The 20,671-nt window shown below is 39.6% G+C and overlaps 1 protein-coding gene across 3 annotated transcripts in view; it reads right to left on the reverse strand.

Moving 5' to 3' along the window:
• The window catches only part of MYOCD (myocardin), a 167,948-nt gene that overhangs the window by 45,503 nt on the left and 101,774 nt on the right, over positions 1–20,671 (reverse strand). For all 3 annotated transcript variants that reach the window (XM_036757074.1, XM_036757073.1, XM_036757075.1), the window contains exon 6: positions 3,626–3,801. In XM_036757074.1, coding sequence (XP_036612969.1) covers positions 3,626–3,801 — 176 coding nt within the window. The remainder of the gene's footprint in view (positions 1–3,625; positions 3,802–20,671) is intronic.

Below are 20,671 nucleotides of genomic sequence, written 5' to 3' on the forward strand. Positions count from 1 at the left end.
CATATATATATATGTATACATATATATGCACACACACAAGTCAAATACATTCCTGTACTTGATTCGAATTTTGATGCCATTTAATCGTTTCTGCATTTACATGGGGGTAGTCATTGTTTATAGTTTTCTTTTACATCTGTTTCCTTTCTTATGCTTTAGCACATTCAAATTTTCCCATATTTTTTTGAATTTTTTTAATACAATATAAATGATATTCACTATTCCTTAAGGTTAGTAATATGTTATCACAATCTCATATAACATTATAAAATGGATAACAACTATGACCCATTTACTGGGAAAAGTTTGTTTCCATTTTTTTGCTCTTAAAAATAGTACTGTTGTAAATATATAGTAAATACATATATTAAGGCTTAAATTATACTAAATATTTGGGGATACCATATATTTGTTTTTATTTAGTCATGTCCAACTCATCATGACCCGGTATATGTATATATGTATGTATGTGTGTGTGTATGTGTATATACACATACACACATATTCATTGTATATATGTGTATATATATGTTGTATTGTTAATGTCAATACATGCATTGTTATTGCAATGGGAAGATCTTTCCCATCCATTAATAGGCCCATGTGATCTGCTTAAGTCACATGGAAGCCTAAGTCACATAAGTATGAGTCACATGAAGCCTGTGGTGGGAGAAGCTTGCTGAATGGGTAGAACAGGAAGGATGCAGCAGAGCTGAGAGGAAGTCAGTCAGAGCTGGGAGAGAGATGGTGGGAGTTTCTACTTAGAGAGAGAAGTTAGCATGAGTGAGAGCCAGGGAGTAATTTTGCTTGAGGGCGTTCCTTTGTGGGAAGGCCCTAACAGAGGGATGGCTTGGAAATGGCGGTGCCCCCTGCATTGCTAATGTGTATAGATTTCTTTGTTGCTATGATGGATTTGGCTTTCTGGTGTTTGAATAAATATTTTGGTTCTGTTTTCCATGTGGAGAGTCTGTTATATTTTGTGATTCAGAACTACACCAGCATATTCATAGCTGCCATAGGGGCTGTGAATATCATATTGGTGCTACAATGTACATACATACACACATATATGTATACGGATAAAATAAATGAAACTTTTTTTTGCAGTCAATTATTTCTATGGTGTAATGATCCAGTGGTATGATCAAGTGTAGACACAGTAGTTGGGATGAAGAATGTTACATTGTTCTTACATAATTTCTTTGTTTTCCAAAGTAACTAGACCAATTCACGTCTCCATCAGCAGTACGTTAGTTGTACTTTTATCAGAGGTGTTTAATACAAATATTCCCTCTCTCAGCTTTCTCCCTGTTTCAACAATTGGGCTAGCAGCTGTTGTGGGGGTGAATGCCCAACAACAAGAATGCCACCAGCACCCAGAAAGCTGCCAACGCACTGCAAAAGCACAGGTTCTTTTGATCTGCTTAACTAAAGAAAGCAAAGTGAAGGGGTTGACAAGCTCACTTTAATTCAGCATACAAATATCATTCACTCAGTTCAGGGGAAAAAGCCAGCACACTGAACTTCAGAGCAAAATACAAACAAATTACAAACATCGACAGACAGACCAAATACAATTCATAGTTACCAACATCTAGGTTCAGCCTGGGAGCTCAGAACAAGGGCTGGCCCAGAGTCAGGCGCACCACCACCACGGCTGTGGGTAAGAGTTCCAGAGAAGAGAAGGCCCACCCCTGGTTTTATATCTTTTTCAGGGTCAGGGGTGAGTCATCCATGCGACTCACCCACGTGACCTAGAATGGTCACAAAGAGGCGTCTTAAACCCAGGTGGTCTAAGAGCTTCTGATGTCCCAAACCTAACACTCAAACTAATGTGTAAAACTAGACCCTCCCCTGGGTTAGCCCCACCTTGGGCCCCACCTTAGTTACCAATCCACACCCACATAGGTTAGGTTAACACCTAATAGGGGTTAGAGCCTGGGGCTTAGCACTTAGTAAGACTCAATGAAATATACTGAATTACTCAAAGCAAACAAAAGTCAAACTCTTCAAGGACACTGGTTGAACTAAGTGCTAAGGAGCCCATTTTGCTTACCAACACCGCGCCCCCAATTATTCTAGCTACATTCATTTTATTTGTTTGTGTGTAACTCATATAGGCAGGGCCTCTAGTATGGATCCCCTACTTCTTCTCTGGTTTGACTTGATCACCCCAGCCTGTCTTCACATTGGCAGCACTAGGCTTTCAGAGAGGGACTACCAGCATGTGGCTACCCTCAAATTCTCTCAGGGTCCTCGGGCTAACCCTGTTGTGGAGGAATACACTCTTCCTGCTCACTACTGTATCTCTGGAGTACCCAATGGTATAATTCTATTTACATAAACCCAACTACTCTTAATGATGACACGTTAGATCTTAACAACAAGGTTAGAGTAATAATCTTCACCATCACAGTTACTCACATAAAGCAAATACAGAAACAACAAATACATTATAGTCTACACATAAGCCTGTATCATACTTCTATAAAAATATATTTAGTATTTGTGGTGGAAAGTAAGCACACACTTACAGAAACCTGGCAAAGAAAAACAAGAGTGGGCACACACAAGAAACCTGTCAGGGAAGAATAGAAATGAGGAAAGCCCATATAATCAGGATAACTCCTAATATACCTGGCTTATATATATTTGTTTTCACATTGTTTCTCTTATTAAAATGAACTCCTTGAGACTCTCTATCCTCAGAGGAACAGTCACTCTCTATTTCCTGTCTAGTCTAGGTTTGAAGGACTCATTCAATCATAGCAGGGATACAATGCATTAAGTTGGGAGGAAGGGCCTGAGGATTTCTTTCCTTTCCCCTTAGGCCCTATGGCTCCAAGGAATGGGCCTGGAGTTTTGGCCTTGTTTTATTTGTCCTTTTCAGTTCTAGCTTTAGGTAATGATGTCCTGGATGAGAGACCTCAAGCCAAGGGGGAACTTGAAGCCCAGAATTCCAGGACAGGTGTGGCAACCAGTCCATCAGAAGAGCCCAGGAGAAACCAGGATACCTTGAAGGATGCAAAGAGGATCCTCTCTTACCCACAATTATCCAATATCTTTCCACACACCAGCCCTTTTATATAACTATGACCACTTCACCTCTATATTTTTCTATGACTTTTCACTTCTCTAGTCTCCTTTATGGAAGCAGCACAAGGAACATTACATTTTTTCTAGGGAGAAGAAGATAGAATAATAGAAAGAGGTCCTGGGTTTGAATCCATGCTTCTAACTCCAGTCAAGTCACCTAAAGTTTTCTTGTTATTTGCTTTCTTCATGTGCATCACTGGAGTAATATTTCCACTAACTACTTCAAAGGGTAGTATAGGAAAGTTAACCTGAAAGTTGTTAACTTTTAAGTGCTTTATAAATATAACAGAACTGGGTTTTTTTTGGCCATTCAAGAGCGTGGAGTCAAGGGTCCATGGGGTCTTTTGTCACTATCAAATTGGTCGGTGGTATGATGAAAATGAGTTGTTTTAAATCACATCAAGAGAGAAATGTCAAAAGGACCTAAAACGGATTTTTTGACAGTTTTTTTTAAGCTGAGAGAGATTCTGGAGCATTTTTCCTTATGGTAAAGAAAGTACCACAGATTTGGGGACCTTTGTTCATTTACCTGAGTTGTTTCTGATGGGGCAGTTGAAGAGGTCTCTGTGGCTTTTGTGTCAGGTGGGAAACTATTAGAACCCTGTGAATCTTCACTTCGTGTCTGTTCTGGAGAGAGTTCATCACTGCTGCTGTCCTCATCAAAGGCGAAAGCATCTGTTGATTTGGAGACGCCTACATGGTCACCTATTAGAGAAAACATAAGAGCTATTTGACCATTTACCATATGAAGATGGCTCTTATTCGTACAAATTTTAATCAGTTCCTTGTATGTCTTGGAAATCACATCTTTATCAGAGAAACTTGCTGCCAAATTTTTTCCTAGTTGTTTGTTGTAGTGATTTTGTTTGTGAAAAATCTTTTTAATTTTATGTAATTAATTGTCCATGCTATCTTCTGTGATCCTTTCTATCCCTTGTTTTTATAAATCAACTAAACACTAAACATTTATTAATTGTCTATTGTGGGCCAGGCATTACATTGAGTGCTATTAAAAAAAAAGATAAAAGATGATTCCTGCTCTCAGATAGCTTACAACTCAATGAAAGAGACAACATGCAAACAAATATATACAAAGTAATCTATATGCAAGAGAAAAAAAGAAATAATTACAGAGTGAAGACACTAGAATTAAGAGAAATTGGGGAAGGCTTCCAGTAAAAGATGAGACTTAAAGTTAGGGAGGTCAGTAATTGTTCATGAACTCTTCACACAGATCTTAAAGGTAAATCCCTCCACTTAGCTTATAATCTGCATAGCCATTAAGAAGTCCTATTTGGTATATGGTGTGAGATGCTGCTGTAAACTTAATTTCTGACAGATAACTTTCAAGTTTTCCCAACAGTTTTTGTCAAATTCTGAGTTTCATACCAATAGCCGAAAACTTTGGGCTTACTGAAGAGAAATCTACAAAGTTAATTTTTTTTCTGCATGTTGTATAATAAATTTGTTCCACTGATCAGCCCCTCAATTTTCAGGCAATACAAAATATTTTTATAATTATAGCTTTATTGTATAGTTTTAGATAATTAACAACCTTTTTCATTATTTCCCTTTAGATTCTTGACTTTTTTATTCCTGAACGTGGATTTTGTTATTTTCTTTAGTTCTATAATTTAATCTCTTTGTATTTTGATTGGTAGGTAATTGAAAAGGTAAATTAATCTTGGTGATATTGTCACTTTTATTGTGTTGGCAAAGCCTTAAGCAGAAAAATCAGTATTTCTAAATATTTAGGTCTATCTTTATTTCTGTAAAGCATATTTTATAGTTGTTTTTTAAAATATTTCCTCCATGTATAAATTATGAGTTTCAAATGGATTTTTTCTCTTCCTGCTGGATTTTGTTGGTAATGTACAGAAATGTTGGTGATTTGTGTGTATTTTATGTCCTGCAATTTTGCTGAATTCATTCCAATAAATTTTAGTTGACTCTCTAGGGTTCTACAAGTTAGAGATGTCAAACATGCAGGATGTGGGCCACATGTATTCTACAACATTCTTAAGTTCCTCTTCATAAGATTAAACTATTGTTTCCACAATCCAGCTAACAGCTGCTGTGGGGGTGAAAAACCAACAACAACCAGCTCACAGAACACTGCAAGTCCAGGTTCTTTTGATCTGCTTTACCAAGGAAAGCAACATTAAGGGGTTGACAATCTTACTTTAATCCATCATACAAATACCACTCACTTAGTTCAGGGGAAAAAGCCAGCACCTTGAACTTCAGAGCAAATACAAACAAATTACAAACATCAACAGACCAAATATAATTCACAGTTACCAACATCTGAGTTCAGCCAGGGAGCTCATAACAAGGGCTAGCCTAGAGTCACTCAAGCCACTACTGCTGTGGGTCAGAGCTCTGGGAAAAGAGAACGCCAACCTCTGGTTTTATATCTTTTTCAGGGTCAAGAGTCGCACACATGCGACTCACCCACGTGACCTAAAATCGTCACAAAAATGCAACTTAAACCCACGCAGTCTAAAAGCTTCAGATGTCACAAACATGTCACTCAAACCCATGTAAATTAGGCTTTCCCTTGAGGCAAGGAGGTCATCAAGGACTCCTAATTTAATCAAGGAAATGAAGGCCAAACTCTTCAAGAGCATTTGGTTGAATTAAGTGCTAAGAGCCCATTTTGATTGCCAATACAAGTATAGTTGGGAAACATTTAACAAAACAAATAAAAATACAATAAAACATAAATAAAACTACATTTTAAAACTAAGTGAGTATGTGGTCTATAAAAATCCTTATGTATAGATTAGAGACCCCAATTTCTATTTGAGTTTGCTTTAAATATACCACAAATCATCTTTAAAAGTCATCATTTTAATTCCTCTTTGCCTATGCTGATTCTCTCAATTTCTTTTTCTTATTTAATTACATACCTAGCACTACTAGCACTACATAAAGTGATGGTGATAATTGACATCTTTACTTACCCCTAAACTAGAAAAGACTCTAGTGTATCTCCTTTACATATAATGTGGGCCCTTGGTTTTAGTGCAATAAAGTTGCACCAAGACTTTTGGGGCACCCAATACATTTTTTTTAAACAGAAATGGATATTTTATTTTATCAAAAGCCTTTTCTGTATTTAATGACATGATCATATGATTTTTATTGTTTTAGTTATTAACATGGTTAACTACTTTGATAGTTTCCTGGTATAAATTCAACCTGGTCATGTGTACAATCTTTTTTCTATGTTGCTGTAGTTTCCTTGCTAATATTCTAGTTTAAAATTTTCCACCAATAATCATAAGGGATAGTTTTCTTTCTTTTTTTGGACTCTCTCTGGTTTAGATATCAAGTTCATAGTTATATCAAAGAAGAAATTTGGTAAAAGCTTTTTCCCCCTACTTTTGCAAACAGTTTATATGAGACAGGAATTCATTTTTCTTTAAATGTTTGATAGAATTCATTTCTAAAGCTGTGTGATCCTGGGTTTTTCCTCCCTTTAGGGTTTTTTGATAGCTCGTTCAGTTTATTTTTTCTAAGAGCAAGCTATTTAAATTATTTTTTCTTGTCCTCTTAATTTCAGCATTTCATATTTTATAAATATTTATCTATTCCATTTGTTAGTTTCATTGATGTAGATTCAGACAAAAATAATTTCTAATTATTTCTTTTATCTCTTTTCCATTTCTGTGAATTTCTCTTTTTTCATTTTTGATAATGATAATTTGATTTACCTCACCTCTTTAAAAAAATCAAATTACCTAATGGTCTCTCTTATTTCTTAAAAACAGCTCCTAGTTTTATTTGTCATCCAATCTATCATTAACCACATTAAGATGTTCCAAATCACTAATAAATAGAGAAATGAAAACTAACCTCCCCCTTCGTTTCACCAGATATGCCTCTCCTCCTTTCCCTAACCAGAGAACTACTCCTTATAACATAATGGAGAAGAGAAAGTACCTCAGTGTAACTAACCAACACATCAAATTCTGAAATGTGCCATGTAGAACACCCATAATCCCCTACCTTTTCAAAGAAGAGAGGTAGGTGCATTTTCTTACCTCTTTTGTGGGGAAAAACTTTGTTATTATAATTGTGTGGTGTTCAGGTTTTTTATTATTGCTATCCCACCCCCTCCCCTCACGTACATGGTAGTCATTGTGAACTTTTTCTGGTTCTGCTTACTTCCCTATAAATAAATTTATGTCTTCTCATACTCCTCTGAATTCTTCACAATGATCCCACTCAGTCAATTTCACATTTCCCCCCTTTTGCAGAAATCCCTACTTCTCTAATTTCTACATTTTGGGGGGGGGCAACTTGGGTACTCCAAAACCAGCTATAAAATTTCATTTTCAAGGTGATTCACACTTGTATACTACTTACATTCAGATATATATCTTCATTTGATTGTCACAACAACAACCTTGTAAGGTAAGCAGTACAGGTGGTATTACTTAATTTTTATTGATAAGGAAATCAAGGCTCAGGGAGATTTAAGTGAAGTGTCCCTGGTCACACAGCTAGCAAGTGGTAGAGCTAAGGCTAGAACCCAGGTTTTCTAACTCCCAATACTTTTTCCACTACAAACACTGCCTATGTATATTTCATTACATTTCCTATATTCTAATAAAAGCTTTCTAATGCAAAACAGACTGATGAAGGGTAGAGTGTAGAAGAAGAATGAGAGATAACACTAACGATGGGATATATACATACGTATATATGCATATAGGAGAGACATCTATCTATCTATCTATCTATCTATCTATATATATATCTATCTATATATCTATCTATCTATCTATCTGTTGCATCACATTTTATGTTGAGATTTTGCTTTTATAATAAGACTAAAATATGACATCTATTGAATTTAAATTTTTAAATGTCCAAAAAGTGGCATTACAAAAAAAAACCTCATTCAGGTAATTCATAAATTTTCTAAATCACAGATGCATTGTGATTCCTATTTTCTCCATTTGCATTCTGTTTCCTTCTGTATATCTGCCTCCATTTTGAGAATACTTCATGGTTTATGGGTACAGACAACCTCCTTCATGGAAGGCACTTGAAATACCATTAAATGTGGAGGTTGACATGTACGCGGAATGGGGCTGACAAGCCACATTTGAATACAGCAATGTCAAATATGTTCATCAAATTTTATTTGCTAAATCTCATCTGGTTTATTGTCTAACTCCACAGAACAAAATGTGCTGAATACACATAAGTATTCTGTGTTCCAGACATCATTCTTCTGTCACTAAAGAAATTTAGGTATTATCAAGAAGTTTTCCAGTTCAGTATTCTGCAATCAAACTGACAATAACTCTTGACTTCTGCATTGTGTAGATAAGACAAAGAAGCTTTTACCTCAGTGATTGGAAAGTCAGTGATGTAGAAATAATGTAGAAATAAGTCAATGAGGTAGAAATAACAAAACAGAATGTTTTGCTATTTTTGTCATCTCTTATTGGTCATTATTGAGATCTCTTTGGCCTCTCACTCAGATAGATAGGTATCAAATGGGAAAATGAGGATGGTAAATATTTCTCTGCTCTTTGACTTCTGGTTTCATTTTTCAGTCTGTTAATTTTCTTAAAAAAAAAGATGCTGGCTATTAGGACTAGCCCTTAGGTTTCCAGCTTCCCCTTTTTTTGCATCTTTTCCAATCATTATGACCTCTGGATATCTTTTCCTTCTACTTCACTGAGAGAGGTCTGAATGTAGTGGAAAGAACATTTACCCTGAAGTTAAGAAAGACCTGAGTTTGAGTTCCAGCATTGTCATTTACTGGTGGCATAACCCTAGGCTAATCTCTTAATGTTTTCGAACTTCAGTTTACCCATTTGAACAATGGATTAATATGAACTGTCTCATACATATGATTTACCTCATGAAATTCTTGGGAGGTTATGAGGCCAAACAGAACAAGTCTAATCCTTCCTCCAAATTACCATCCTTCAGATACATATAGACAACAGTCATGTCCTCAATGAGTCTTCTTTTCACTAAACATGCCTATTTCCTTCAACTGATTCTCATATTTCATAAACTTAAGATCTTTCATCATCCTGGTGGCCCTTTGAACATCTTCCAGGTTATCAATATCTTTTTTAAACTGTGATACCCAATACTAAATGCAATACTCCAGATGAGTCTGATATTACTAAATGCTATGCCCTTCAATGCAACCCAAGAGCACATTAGTTTTTGTGACTGCCACATAGCACTACTGACTCATATTAAGTTTTCAGTTCCCTAAATCAGAACTTTTTCAGAACTTTTTCAGATCCATGCCTCCTCTATTTCACATTTGGGAAACTGATTTTTTTGTAACCAAGTGCAAGACTTTACATTTATTTCTTCTAAATTTTATTGGATTAGATTCAGCCCAATTCTCTAGCCTGCTAAGACCTTTATAGATCCTGACTCAACCTTCCCTTATGCTAATGCTTCCCTTAATACTAACCCTCTCAGATTTGTGTCACCTGCAAATTTGATAAGTGTATCATCTAAGCCTTTATCCAAGTCATTGATAAAAATATCATGTAAGTACAAGCTAAGCATAAGTTCCTGGGGTACTCCACTGGAGATGACTTTCCATGTTAAACTGAACAATTATTGATCACTATTAACAATGACTCTGAATTCAACCATACATCCAGTTCTGAATCCTTCTGATTATGGTACTATCTAATACATATCTCACCATCTTTTCCCAAGAAAATATCATAAGATATTTTATCAAAAACTTTGCTGAAAATCTAGGTAAGTTATAACTACTTCATTCTCCTTGTCTACTAGTTTATTAATGTTATGAAAAAAGGAAATGAGATTAACCTGGCATGACCTGTTCCTGATGTAGCCATCTTGGATTTTTGTAATCATGGTTTCCTTTTCTAGATGTTAACCAACTTTATTGTCAATGATAATTTCTATAATTTTCCGAAGAATTCAAGTCAAGCTTAGTGCTCTATACTCTTCAGGTTCTGTCCTCTTCCATTTTTCAAAAATCAGGAAATTTGTCTTTTTCCAATCTCTCCTGTGCCTTGTCTTCTTCTCTCTGTCTCTTGGTTATCTCACAAGTTCCCAGTGGTTTAATTATCCATTCTATTAATATTATTCTTAGATATATCCAGTATTCTTTCTCCTGAGTCCTATACCTCCAACTGCCTGCTGGACATTTCCAGCTGAATATGCCATGCACATCTCAAACACAACATGTCTAGAATAGAATTCAATATCCTTTATCTTAAATACACCCCTCCAACTTTTTCCCTAATTCTGTCAAGGGCATCATCATTTTTCTATTTATCCAGGTTCACGAAATAGGAGTCATCTTCAACTCCTCATTCTTACTCATTTCTTCATATTCAGTCAGCTGCTGAGTCTTGTTGGTCTGCCATCTCAACATCTCTTTCATCTGTCCCCTTCTCCACTCATGCCACAGTCTCCCTAGTTCATGGACTTCTCACCTAGACTTTTGCACTACTCTCCCAATTGCTATCTCTGCATCCAGCCTCTCTTCTTTCCTATTTATGCTCCACACAGTTTCCAAAGTGGCATTCCTAAAGCCGAGTTCTGACCATGGTATTTTCTGCTTCAGAATCTTCATTGGCTGGTTCCTCACTGTTTCTAAGATAAAACAAAATTTCTCAGTTTGTCATTTAAAGGCCTTCACCCTCCAGCTCCAGTCTATCTTTTTTCCAGTTTACTTGCAGCACTTTTATTTTTCCTTACACAATGATATGTTGGGGATTACAATTCTCAACTCTTAGGATGACTTACAAGTTACAGTGGGTTAAGACAAAAGAGCCTGGTTCCAAAGGTTTGAATTCAATATATACATATTCCTGCTAGGATGGTGGCAAGATGCAACACACATTTAATAAACACTTGCCAGCCTTCAGAGAGAAATTCTGCAAGTTAGCTCTTTTAGATGCTGGAAATCTGACCTTTAGATACCCTGTACAGATCTGATATTTTGTAGAAATAAACCATACAGCTACTGAGTGTCAACCAGCCAGATACTATTATCAGGTCAAGTCTCTATAGAAGTTAACTTAGCCTTACTTGTCAAAATGAGGTGACCTGTATTAGGGTTTAGATCAAAGATATGTGCAAGGTATGATAAAATGTACATCAAAGGAGCAACTCTTAACTTGAATATGAGGTCAAGTCAATAATGGTTCAACAATCTAAAAAGTGCTCATATTTGTCTAATATCAGATACAAACTTCCCAAAGGACAAATTTCTTTTCAAAGATGGCTTATTTCTGTTTCATGAGGCTAATATGAGGTATTTGCTAGGGCAAATTTTTACTTTGTGAATACTCATGCAGCAAATGCTATGCATCTGCTAGCAGTCCATATAGAAGCATTTGTGATGGACAATGGATGAGCCAGATTCATCATATTCCTGCTTGCTGATCCACAATTGTTGGAAGGTGGACAGAGAAACCAGAATAGAGCCACCAGTCCAGACAGAATATTTATGTTCAGGGGGAGCAATGATCTTAATTTTCATTGAGCTAGGTGCCAGGGCTGTGATTTCTTTCTGCATTCTGTCAGCAATACCACAGTACATGGTAGTACCACCAGACGATGCTGTGTTGGCATATAGATCCTTTCAGATATCAACATCATACTTCATTATAGAATGGAAAGTGGTCTCATGAATGCCACAGAATTCTATACCTGGCTGGAAATGTGCTCTGAACGTCTCACTGCCAATGGTGATCACCTGACCATCAGGAAGCTCATAGCTCTTCTCCAGGGAAGAGGAGGAAGCAGCAGTGGCCATCTCCTGTTTTAAGTCTAGGGTAACATAGCACAGCTTGTCCTTGATGTCACAGTTTCCTTTACAGTTGTGGTAGTGAAGCTATACCCTCTTTCTGTCAGTATCTTCATGAGGTAGTCTGTAAGGTCATGGCCAGCCAAATCTAGACCTTCACAGATGGGCACAGTGTGGGTGACAACACCATCAGAGTCCATAACAGTATCAGTGGTATGACCAGAGGCATACAGAGACAACACAGCTTGAATAACAAATGGCTGGAGTGTTGAAGGTTTCAAACATGATCTGTGTCATCTTCTCTCTGTTGGTCTTAGGGTTTAAGGGAGCTTCTGTAAGCAGAACAAAGTGTTGCCCAGGGGCTACATGAAGCTTGTTATAGAAGGTATGATGCCAGATTTCCTCCATGTCATCCTAGTTGGAAACAACGCCATGTTCAATGGGATATTTCAGAGTCAGGATACCTCTTTTGCTCTGCGCCTCATCACCAACATAACTATCCTTCTGCTCCATTCCCACCATGAAATCCTGGTGTCTTGGGCATCCAACAATCGAGGGGAACATCATCCCCAGAAAAGCCAGCTTTGCACATGCCAGAGCCATTGTCATTGACAGGAACAGTAATTTCTTCCATTTTTGTTTAATCTGAGGCTATGCACTGTCCTAATCTGAGAATTTAGACCTGGGGGGTAGGGAGGGTAGCAAATAGAGGGGGTATGTCTGCATGCAAGGAGGATTTTGTTATCCTTTTTAGAGTTGTTTCTCAGGATCCATGGCCATGGCAATGTCTAGTTTCCAGGTGTTAGATAATAGCTCCCAGAATAGCCCCAAGGACACTAGATAGCAGTTTCTAGAATCATAGTGATAGTCCTACTGTGACTGCGCAGTGAGATATAGAGATGACATAAGTAATATTTGCTACAGTTGCACCAAATGGCAATATTGCTAAAGTTAACCTATGAGGCTATCGTTGGCAATATGCCTTCTTTGTCTGTTGCCCTATAAAGAAAGTGGGCACTGGTCAGTGAGTGGGGAATCCAGAGGAATCCATTTGGTATTTGGGTAATCCAAAGAGAAATGCATGTACCTGTCTCAACCAGCCCCCATTGAGGCTTGAGGAGTGCACAAACTGGAATGCTATGCCTGTCTTGATTGAACCCATTGAGACATAGGGGTCATTCAGCCTTTTCTTAAAAACTTCTAATGGAAAGGATTCCACCACCTCCTAAAGTAGCCCATTCCATTTTCAGATAGCTCTCAAGTTTTTCCTGACATCAAGCTTAACATTTGCTCTTTGCAACTGCCACACATTGCTCCTGGTTTTATCTTCCAGAGCCAGGCTGCAAGACTAATCATTCTACATAAAAGTCTTTCAGACATATGAAGATATTTGCTATACCTCCCTCTCCCCACCCTGAGTCTTCTCTTTTCCACCCTAAATATCCATAGTTCCTGCAGTTAACCAGTAGGCATTTATTGAGTGCTTACTCTATGTCAGGTATTGTAGTAGGCACTGGGGATACAAATATAAAAGTGAGATAGTCCCTGCCCTCCAAAAGCTCCAACTGATTCTCACAGAATATGGGCTCAAGGCCTTTCTCTACCCTCCTTGCCTGACTCTAGATGCTCTCCAGCTTCTCTACATTCTTCCTAAACTGAAATTTCTAGAACTGAACAAAGACAGAGGGACTATCACTTCTCTATTCTGGGAATTTGTGTCTCTCTTAATGTAGCCCCATAGCACATATCACACTGTGAACTTTTTTTCAATCCAAAAACAATTCAACATTTATTCCTGTTATATTTCATTTCGTGAGCTTAGAACCAAAGTGCCAGCCTTTCAAGAAACTTTTGGATCCTATTTCTGTCACTGAATGTGTAAACTGTCCCTCTCTCTGATAATCTCAAGCATTCCTAACTTTAGATCTAGAGACAAATAGAAGAATGATGTCCCATTCTCTAAGACCCTTCATCTCTGGAATCAAATACAAAATCCTCTGTTTGATGTTTAAAGCCCTTCATAACCTAGCCTGTAGGGGGTTAGACAAATCACAGTTACCTTTAGGAGCATTGTAAGTTAAATGGATCATTATTGCAGTTAAGATCTAGAAACTCATAAGTCTCACTAGGTCAAGAATGATGTGTGGTTGGCAGCCAACTCTGTCTTTGTTGAACATTTATACATCTTGCTAATTTGGCCACATTCTACATGTTTTAACTCATTCTGTCCTTAAGTAAAATACATAAATAGGTTTAAGTGCCAAGCCCCTGCATGGACTCAAACCTGCTGTTTATTGTCCATTGCAAGAGTTATCTCAGAGCTTTCCTAAAAGGGATTGCAAGTCAATACCAAAATAAACTTTGGACAGATTACTCTGGTTTTGTGAGCCTGTTTCTTCAGAACTCCTACATCAGAAGTGGATACAATAGGGGACTTTGGTGTCTTGGTCCACAACAATTGGTATAGTTGGCAAATTCCCACGAAATGGTCTGAGGAATAGAAAAAGTGCTGGGGAGCTCCCCAGATGGCAGTTCATGGGAATGTGGGCACTGGTGGATCAAGTAATAGATTTGTGTGAGTCACCTAAGAAGTGGGGGAATGTCCCCAAGAGAGTATAAGAATTGAGTACCTTGTTAGCTGAGGTATTTGTTTGCTGTTAGTGAAGAAGCAAAGGAAGCAATAGTTAAAGTAACCTGGCTATCATTAACTGCTTTGTGCTATGTCACTGAGCAATGGTTAGCTGCTATGGCTCAGATGTGCTAATTGAATGAAAATCTAGGGCTAGAAAGAAACATGTGGACTGCAACCTCCCAATTAATGAAGGAAATGGCTGAAAAGAGTCAAAGAGGAGAATAACACCTCTATACCTTAGCAGGTCATTTTGTAAGGGCAAAGGGGTACCAGATACCAAAAGGTTAAGTCAAAACTCTTATAATATCTAAAAACTGGAACACAGGACCCAGGAAGTGGATTCAGAGAGGAGTGGGAGGTAGTGTCTGAGCCTAAGAGGGAGAGAGAGGCTACAGACCCTCTTCAATTAGACTCAGATTGGCATTAGAGCAAAATCAAGTTCAGGTATATGGGAAATGATCAAGGTCTGCCTCCCCTAACAAAATAATATTATGAGCCTCAGAGACTATACCCCATGAGAATTAATAGATTTAGTGGCCAGATTCTATTAGAAACTGAGGGAATCAATTCTTGCGTGGATGGTTCTGTTATAGGCTGGGGGAACAGATGGAATTAAGTTATCTGGGTCTGAGGCTGAAAAGATGAGTAGTTAAGACATTCCCAACTTCAGGCAGAGACTGCATGGCACAAGAGGAATTTAGGTGAATCATTCCCTATTAGATTGAATTTTTAATGCCTATGTTAGAAGAAATAAATGAAACACCTAATGCAGTGTTACTAAAGAGGTGGAGACTGCTGAACCTCCATCAGCAATATCCTTAAAAGACTCCATCACCTACTCCTGAAGAAAATAAGACCCCAGACACGAGGAAGGGGACAAATACATTGTATAGCTGTCTCTCACCCTGCCCCCCACCCCCACCTGGAAGCCTGGAAGCCACTTGAACCTATAAGGGACTAAGAGTGGGGCTGAGGCTCATCAAGAACAAGGTGAATTGAGGAAGACTGGAGGCCTTATATGAAAGTAATCTTGCATTGGCCATGACACAATAAACAGTCATTGCTCTAGTAGACATTGGGGCTAAATGCACTTTTACTCATGGAAATCCACATGGGCTCTCTGGTCCCTTGGTTTACCATAATGGTTATGCCAAGCAAAGAAAACTAAAGTTGTGTCACATATTGGGTGCTCACCACTCCCCAAAACATCTTGTGTATATTTCACCAATCCCCCAAAACATTATAGGAGTAAATTTATTATTGTGCAGCCTTGTACACTACTGTAGGGGAATTTTGGTTATAGGTATTCAGAATTTTGCTGAGTGGACAACCATTTCTCTCCTGCCGCCATTGAGGGTAGTGAATATTAGACAATACAGACTGCTCGGAGGACACCAAGAAATATTAGAAACAATTCTGGAATTGACTAAAGTAACTATTATATGACAAAACCATAGTTATTTTAATGGTTCAGTGTGGCTTCCCCCTCTCCCTAACCCCCTCTCACCCTCCAAGCACCTTGGAGATGCTTTTCGGGTCTGACCTCTCAGGTCCCATTAGGTCAGAGAGCTAGGAGGCTGTCTTGCATTCAGCCTGAATGCTCTCGGGTTCTGGGTTCAACGGTTATTTTTGAAGCCATGGACCTGGGCCCACCTTCTGAAGCATGGAGGATAAGGTCAGATGCTCTATCCGGAAGTGTATGCCCAATTCTTTCACTTCTCTCGGCACTAGGGAATTGGGAAAACTTCAGGTATTTTTTTATCTTGTTTTGTTTATTTCTTGTGGCTTAGTCCCAGATTCTCTTTTACAGAGGAAGGGACTCCCAGCCCCCATGCCTATAATAGGTCAATCCTTTTCAATTTCCAGAAATTCGTCTTTGGGTTGTCTTTTACAAAATTGAGAAAAATCTAGTTTCTCTAGAGAGCTTATATTTTTTTTTGGAGGGGGGAAGGCAGGGCAATTGGGGTTAAGTGACTTGCCCAAGGTCGCATAGCTAGTAAGTGTGTCAGGTGTCTGAGGCTGGAATTGAACTCAGGTCCTCCTGACTCCAGGGCCGGTGCTCTACTCATTGTGCCACCTAGCTGCCAGTCTCTAAAGAATTTATAAAGGAAAAGCTGGTGTTCTTTCACAACACTGTTTGGCCTCAATACCACCCAGAGGACCACAAAATGTGGCCTATTTTTGAGACTTTATAACACAACGCTCTCTTGCAGCTAGAGTTATACTGTCACTGAGAAGGAAACTAGATAGAAATTTCCTACATAATGGCCTTTGTCAAATTCTCTCAGAACCCCGTTCTCAGAAAAGATTATAAGATGCTTGTAGCTTGAGCTGACTCACAAAGGGAAATGGGGGTCAAGTGGACATTTTGGATGACCCCCTTCTTATGGCTCCCAGGGCTTTGGCATCTGCCCCTCTGACCCCTACCCCTCCTCAGGTGACAGCTGTTTCCCCCTTGCCAGCTGGATTCCCTGACCTTGCAGTCTAATCCAGTTCAGCCAGCACTCCCCAGCCCCTCCCTCACAAGAATTGGAGCTTCCTATCTCCCTCCCCAAGTCTCTGTCCCCATAGCACCTTCAGTGCTTTTCCCCCTAAAGGAAGTGCCTGCCTTGCCTTGTGGGACAATTCGAGTGCATGTTCCCTCCTCCATTTTGGAACTCACTTAGGTTAAAGAGAAACTGGGGAGATACTCAGAAGACCCCACTAAGTTTACTGAGGATCTTAGGGATGTGTCCCTACAATTTGAACTTTCCTGGGGTGATTTGCATATCTTCTTCTCCACCTCTTGTACCACTGAGGAGAATCTGGGAACAAGCCCCAAAATTTGGGGATCATTTGGCTAGCAATGACCCCACAAAATACCCCCCAGGAATAGCTGCTCTTCCCACTAGTGACCCAGGATGGGATCATCAAAAAAAGTGAGGACAGGGGAAAGAGAGAGCATATGGTAATTTATCTGTTAGAAGCTCTAAGAACTGCATTTCGAAAGCAAATAAATTTTCAAAAAGTTAGGGAAATTACTCAGGGAGAAAAGGAAAACCCTGCCCTATTTCAAGACTGGCTAGGAGAAACTATTAAAAAGTATATGAATTTAGATTCTGACTCTATAGAAGGGATGGCAAACTTTAGCATGTATTTTGTTAATTGGTCTGCCCCAGATATTAAGAGGAAATTGCAGAAATTGGCAATGGGACCCCAAACACCTCAGGTCCTATTACTGAAGACACCCTTCGGAGTTTTCAACAACAGAGACTTAGTCAAAGTGGAGGAAAGAGAATGCAGGGAAAGAGCTAGAGACAGAGAATCTGCTCAATTCTTGGCTGCTGCCATGGCCAGGAAAAGACCCCTCCAGGGCGCCCCCTTGGAGGAAGCCTGGTCACTTGGGCAGTGAGGAAACCTGCTTTTGATGCCACAAGGAGGGTCACTGGTCCAAGGAGTGCCCTTCTAGGGCACCTCCCCCTATGAAGCCCCCAGTACTGATGCCTCCAGGACTGTTCCTAGCATGTGACCAGGAGGGATATTGAAGGAAGGATTGTCTACAGTGTTGGAAAAGTGGTGGAACCGCCTTCAGTACCCCATCCTCCAGTCTTCTCAAGATTTGGAAGGAATGATGGGGAAGCCTGGGGCTTGGCAGTGTTCCCACTTTCTCCATCTCTCTCACTGAGCCCTGGGAAAAAGTTGAGGCTGATAAGGTTCCCCACTTTATCATGCCTACTTTCTGTTTTAACCAATTACTCTGGCCCTACCCAACCCTCAACCCATCAGATCATGGCATCAAAGGGGAAATTAAGGGATGTCCTGAGACATACCCCCTTCCTTGATTACTTGAGGATCTGTTTGAACACTCTTTCCTTATCATCTCCTCTCGCCCTGCCCCCTTGTTGGGATGGGACCCGATAGTGAAATTGGGGAGCCAACTTTCTCTAGTTAAGTCTCCCATCTCCCTTTTCCCTCTGTTCACCAGACCTCCCCATGTGCCCCTGGAAGTGTGGGAGACAGTTGAGTCAATTGTCTGGCATCAGGGAATTCCTGGGTGAGCTACTTCTCCAGCCATACTCCTGCCTCCAAGATCCTAACTTCTTCCTCCATCATCATCACTATCCAATTAAGCCCAATTCCTGGCAGGGACTTCAACCATTAATTGCTACTCAAGGCCCTGACTCACTCCCTCTAGATTGTCCCCCTGCCACGAGGCTAAAGCTTTTGAGACTTTGAAAACTAAATTGACCACCACTCCAGCACTAGCTTTACCCAATCTAGAAAAACCTTTCACTCTGGTTGCTGATGAAAGGAGAGAACAGGCTTTGGGAGTCTTGACCCAGTTCTTAGGACTTGACCCCAGGCCAGTTGCCTATTTTTCAAAACAATTATACACATTGGCTGCTACAGCCATTCTAATTGAGGAAGCTTCTAAACTTCTAGTTGGCCAGCCCCTAGAAGTTCTGACTCCCCACCGAGTTTAGAGCATCCTGAAAGCAGAAGGCCACCAGTAATGGGCTAGCCGCAGACTCACTAAATAGCAAGTCTTGCTCTTAGATACCCCTGACCTAATTCTTCAGATGTGCCACACACTCCTGAATCCCAAAGCAGTGTGGTACATAGGACAAGGGGTTAGGTGATCTAGGTATGAAATAGTTTCTACCACACCATAAAGGCCAAACCCTGCCCCCTGGGACTTCTGCCCAGAAGGCCGAATTAATAGCATGTACCAGAGCTCTACAGCTAGGAAAAAATAAGAGTAAAAGTTTTTACTGACTCAAAATATGCTTTCCATGTTCTACATGCCCATGGAGCAATTCAGAAAGCAAGGGGATATCTGACAGAAAAAAAACTCCCCTATCAAACATGCCCTTTTCCTTTTATGTTTTGGCCTAGCTTTAGTAATCTTTAACTCCCTCTCATCTATTATGCCAGGGAAATTGCTCTTTCTCTATACTCCTATACTGCTTATTTGGTCACTGTTTGTTTAACCTCTTTGACAGGTTTGCCTCCTCCAGGGTCCAAGCCATCAACTTCCAGATGACTACTCAGCTTGTGTATACCTTGCATGGGACCCATGGAGGCAGGGACAGCACTACACCCCTTGCCAGCAGGAAGCAGTTTCAGAAGCCGAGACCTTCACCCCTTGCCCCAAAAGAATTTGGGTCCCATTTGTTTGAGGTGGCAAAGATAGGGTATATGTTCTGGGAATCCCCCTGAACTCTCCTTCAATGTTTCCATTTGATCTGGTGTTGACCTGAGACCATAAGCCTTCCATTATTGCTAGGTAATCTCCATTACCCTTAACCTAGCCTAGCCTTCCAGTCTGTTATCTCCAGGTAGCCTTCAGCTATTTCCCACTCCTAATCCCATTCTCTTGGTTCCTGGAATCTAACCTCTAGTCACCCCAGTCCCATCAAGACCCTCCCTAAACCCCATCTCCTATTACCCCCAAACCACCCCTAGGTCCCACCCACAGTCTTTCTGTATATAAGATCCATCTTGCCTCCATGAAGGTACTCAGATTCAATCTAGCTCAGACTCAGTCTGGTGCAGATTGTTCTGGTCCACTTGTCAATACAAGCATCAAAAATGCTCAGATTCCTTAAGAGTTTACTCAATATGGCAAATCTTTAATAAACTTTGTTTTACTTTGGCTGAAAGAAGACTTGGATCGAATTCATTTGGGCAGGATCTGGTGTATTGGTATTTTGGGGTCCTAAGCACCCCTAAACCTCAACAATTGAATATTCGATTTGTCAAAGTGACTATTCCATTGTTACTGTTACGTAGCCTGATCCAACTGGTGATATGAGAACCTGTATATGGATTGTGTATAGCACATGACACATGCATGTCTTTGCTTCTCCATGGTAATGGAAGAGCAGACCCACAGAGAGGCAATGACAGTTTTAATTTAGAGATTTTTGCTAATAAAACTAAGACCATGCCATGTGCTCTATTGCTCTATTATATTTGCCATTTTACACTCTTCCCTTATGCTATGCATATGCTTATACTGCTGGTGTGCTGTATATTTACAATTTACAAAAATCATGGATGTCAAGGTCCTTAAACCCTGCTTTCCCATGAAGTCCTAGATCCATTGTAGAAGAGGTGGATGGACTGTGGGTTAAATGGATCATTGTTGTGGTTAGGAGCAACAAACTCATTCT

The sequence above is a fragment of the Trichosurus vulpecula genome, chromosome 4, assembly GCF_011100635.1.
Source record: "Trichosurus vulpecula isolate mTriVul1 chromosome 4, mTriVul1.pri, whole genome shotgun sequence".
NCBI classification, from domain to species: Eukaryota; Metazoa; Chordata; class Mammalia; order Diprotodontia; family Phalangeridae; genus Trichosurus; species Trichosurus vulpecula.